General features: G+C 46.8%; 2 protein-coding genes across 6 annotated transcripts in view; one reads left to right on the forward strand and one right to left on the reverse strand.

Annotated features, from left to right (window-relative positions):
* Rpain (RPA interacting protein) overlaps positions 1-3466 on the forward strand; it is a 7926-nt gene extending 4460 nt beyond the window's left edge. The window contains exons 4-7 of one of the 4 annotated variants that reach the window (XM_021211941.2): positions 294-405; positions 564-627; positions 1366-1506; positions 3190-3336. In XM_021211941.2, coding sequence (XP_021067600.1) covers positions 294-405; positions 564-627; positions 1366-1506; positions 3190-3219 — 347 coding nt within the window. In that variant the 3' untranslated portion in view covers positions 3220-3336. Of the gene's footprint in view, positions 1-293; positions 406-563; positions 628-702; positions 1011-1365; positions 1507-3189 lie in introns of those variants that run through there. The other 3 variants (XR_003845164.1, XM_029546488.1, XM_029546489.1) reach the window with 3 other exon arrangements.
* Positions 3381-3884, reverse strand: part of C1qbp (complement C1q binding protein) — a 6615-nt gene continuing 6111 nt past the window's right edge. For both annotated transcript variants that reach the window (XM_021211939.2, XM_021211940.2), the window contains one exon: positions 3381-3778. In XM_021211939.2, coding sequence (XP_021067598.1) covers positions 3629-3778 — 150 coding nt within the window. In that variant the 3' untranslated portion in view covers positions 3381-3628. The remainder of the gene's footprint in view (positions 3779-3884) is intronic.

The following is a 3884-nucleotide window of genomic DNA, read 5'->3' on the forward strand; positions in this document are numbered from 1 at the left end:
CAGAAATCTGCCTGCCTCTGCCTCCTGAGTGCTGGGATTAAAGGCGTGTGCCACCACGCCTGGCTCCATGGGCAGATCTTAACATAGATTTATCCACCCTTTTTGATTGCCTGAAATTTTGTGAGCATCTGCTTCTTGAGGTTCTCATAGCTCTGTGTAGAGTAGTTCTGCATCTTATGTCACAGTGGCTTATTCCACATAGCTTTATCTTGCCTTGGTTCACATTTATCTGTAAAATAGAAATAATAGACTTGCCCTGGATACAAGACAACCTCGGGCTTTTTGCCTTGCAGAAAAGTCCATCATAAGCGAGTACGAAAAGGGCTTAGAGTTTGATGAAAGTTGTCTCAACAGCATGTTGGCTGAGTGGGAAGCAAACTCCCTCATCTGTCCTGTGTGTATAAAGTAAGAATTTTAAAATTTTTTTAGTGTTATCAGCTCTCATCCCCTACTCCAAAGTGTGTGTGACCCCACCCCACCCCCGAGTTTATTGACCGGAAGGTAGAGGGGGCCAGCCAGGTCTTGTTACTATAATGATCTGGGAATCCTAATTCTGTCTCTAGATACAACCTGAGAATAATGAACAGTGTGGTCACGTGTCCATGTGGCCTGCACATCCCGTTTCACGTAAGTGCCCACACCAATTCCACACATACAGGCCCTCTGGTGGGTGGTGAGGTCATTTGTACACATGTGTAGCAGTTACCTTTCTTGTCACTGATAAGAAAGCCAGCACAGTAACTGAAGAGGAGAGGGGACAGTCCATCATGGCAGAGAAAACATGGCAGAGGACTCCATGGAGGTGGAAGCCAGGACTCAGTAGCTTGGCCAGTAGGACCTGTTCCTAGTAGCCTGTGTCCACCAGAAAGACCTTATGGGTTTTGTCTGCATGTATGTCTGTGCATCATGCGTGTGTCTGGAAGGTAAGAAGAGTGTGTCATATCCCATGGACCTGGAGTTGCAGGCGGTGATTGTGAGCTGCCATGTGCGTGCTGTCATCCAGGGTCCTCTGCAAGAACAGCAAGTGCTCTCAACCGCTGAGTCAGCTCTCCAGGTCCACTTTTTTGTTTTGAGGTTGAGTCTAGTCTAGTCTACCAGGCTGACCTCAAACTTACTTGTAGCTCACCTTCCAGGCGCTGGGCTTACAGGCTTGCACCACTCCCTCTGGGCTTCATACAGCGCTGGGAATGATGGGGCACAGTGCTTCCCGCTTGTTAGGCACTCTCTACCACCTGAGCTACATCCCCAGTCCCCAACAGTCTAAGGCTCCCAAGAACCAAACTTTCAGCTGATTGGCATGGGGCTTCAGCTTTCACCCTGCTGGTTATACAGTATTTAAGATTAGTTGTGGTTGCACTTTCTTAGTCAAAAGACCTAACAGAGCAGAAGCTTCGAGCCTGTTTAGAAGAAAATGTGAATGAGCACGGTGTCCACTGTCCCCACACCCCTGTGTTCTCAGTCACCGGTGGAACAGAAGAGAAGCCCAGTCTTCTGATGAACTGCCTGGTAAGTCTCCATGGGTCCCAGGCACTCACCAGGGCCCCTCAGCAGTCGGTTCTGTTCTCCTCTTGGTGGAGGTGATGGCTTAGAAATAGGGAAATGTTTAATACATTTTTTTTTTTTGAGGCATTTACTTCACAGAAAGTTAATCCGCTGGGTGTGGCGGTACTTACCTGGGTGTGGCGGTACTTGCCTGTAACCCCAGTACTATCGAAGCCCAGGCAGGAAGAGTTAAGGCCAGCCCAGCCTATGTAGTGAGAACCTGTCTCAGAAACAGATGTTGGCCAGGCAAGATGGCTCAGCGGGTAGAGAGCACTTGCTGCCAAGCCTGAGCTCAACCCTTGGATCTTATGTGGCGGAAGGTGGGAACTGACTCCTCCAAGTTGTCCGTTGTCTTTCACAACATATGGTGTGCTTGTGCATACACACACTAGGATTAAAACGTAGGAAATGAATAACTTCAGTCAAGCAGCCTGACAAGAGAGGGAGGAGGAGGCTTAGATTGTGCCCAACAGTGGTCTGGGGATTGGAGACTGACTGAACTGCATGCTTTTGTTAGATCTCTGTGCCATCAGGTCATGGCCACGAGTGCCAGATCGCCACCCTCGGACTGCTTTTTCAGATAGACGCAGGACCCGAAGCACATTTGAGCAACACTAGTTTTGTGTCTCAGTAAACTTGCAGAGGTCTAAGTCTGGCCAAATGGTAGCTCAGGTGTGAGGAACAGGACCACACAGGAGCCACCTGTCTGTGGGAAACAGTACTAATATGTATGACATATTCGCATGGCTCACAGGTCCCAAGCAGGGGAACTAAGGCGCCGTAGACTGCTGTAACATGCCAGATACTCACTGATAACCTGACCCCTTACTTGAAATTGTCCAGTATTTTTGGGCTTCAACTACACCTGACTCCATGTCTTTCTTACCTGTTCACGACTTTGTTTCTGAGGGCAAGGGCAATTTTTCTCCCACTTGTTTACTTATTTTTAAAGATTTATTTATTTATTATATGTAAGTACACTGTAGCTATCCTCAGACACCCCAGAAGAGGGAGTTAGATCTTGTTAAGGATGGTTGTGAGCCACCATGTGGTTGCTGGGATTTGAACTCTGCACCTTTGGAAGAGCAGTCGGGTGCTCTTACCCACTGAGCCATCTCACCAGCCCCTTGTTTACTTATTTTTACCTCCACTGTATATTGACTTCTTTTGCCAGTGAGTTGGTACACAAGTACCTGTGTTTTTGTGAATGCACTAAAGTGGAAGAATTGAAGAGGTGCAGGCCGAATGGCCTCAGCCTCCGCCTTCCCAGAAAATGCGTGCAGTGCTGAGATGGCTCTGTGATAAATGCCTTGCAGGCATGAGGGCCTGAGTCTGGATCCCCAGAACCATATAAGAAGCCATGTAGGCATGGTGGCCACCTATACTCCCCGAATTCATGAGGCTAGGGGCAGGGTTTTGCCTTCTGGTCTCTGTTTTCTGAGGGTGCTTGGTCTTAGCTTATAAGCTACATTGCTGATGGCTTCAGTTTAGCAGAACAGGTCCATGAAAGCGGTGGCTTCTTTGAATTCCAGTGAATTAACTCATAGTGGTTCTACTTGTAGTACACACGTCATGACTGATGACAACTTTTAGCCATGTAAGATCTAACTGTTCATGTTATACTAACTTGTTTTCTGTTTAATCCAGGCTTGTGACACATGGGCTGTGATCCTCTAGTCATCCTGACCTTACGTCACTACTGAGCTAAGAACAACTCATTTCCTGAGAGGCCCCTGTATGCACGAGCCTTTTGCATATAACTAATTTTATATTAAAACTTTTCAAACATCTCTGCTCTTGGTATTCTGATATGGGTGAAAGAAAAACCTGAACTTTCCTGAGAGTTACTGGAGTCAGATTTATTGTCCACCATCATGTTATACAAAAATCTACAAATAATAAATTTGTACAGGGAAAAAAGCCCAAAGGAATAGTGAATGGAGGTGTAACAGCAGTAATTTAAACTTGCTTTCCCCCCATATATGAGGATGCCAGCCATTTTGAAACATAATTCTGATGCCAAGGTAACTTTTGTTCACTGGCCAAAGCTTGCCATTTAAATTACAGCCTTCAGTCGCTGACAGCTCTACTGGCTCTTGACAAAACTTTTGAGGTCCTCGAGAAAGGTGATATATTCCTGGTGCTCTAGGGCTGTACTGAGCTCCACCAACTCATCTGCAAAAGTGTTATCCACTCCTCGGTCCGCAAGGAAATCCATTAGGTGGTCATACAAGGCCTGGGGAGAAAAATACACTTACTAGCTTGAAAAACAAAAACCAAAAGCGGTCTGGCAAGGTCCGTGGGCTGACCTTCCCATGTGGTTCAGCACATCCATACAGACA

This window comes from Mus pahari, chromosome 14 (genome assembly GCF_900095145.1).
Source record: "Mus pahari chromosome 14, PAHARI_EIJ_v1.1, whole genome shotgun sequence".
Taxonomy (NCBI): domain Eukaryota; kingdom Metazoa; phylum Chordata; class Mammalia; order Rodentia; family Muridae; genus Mus; species Mus pahari.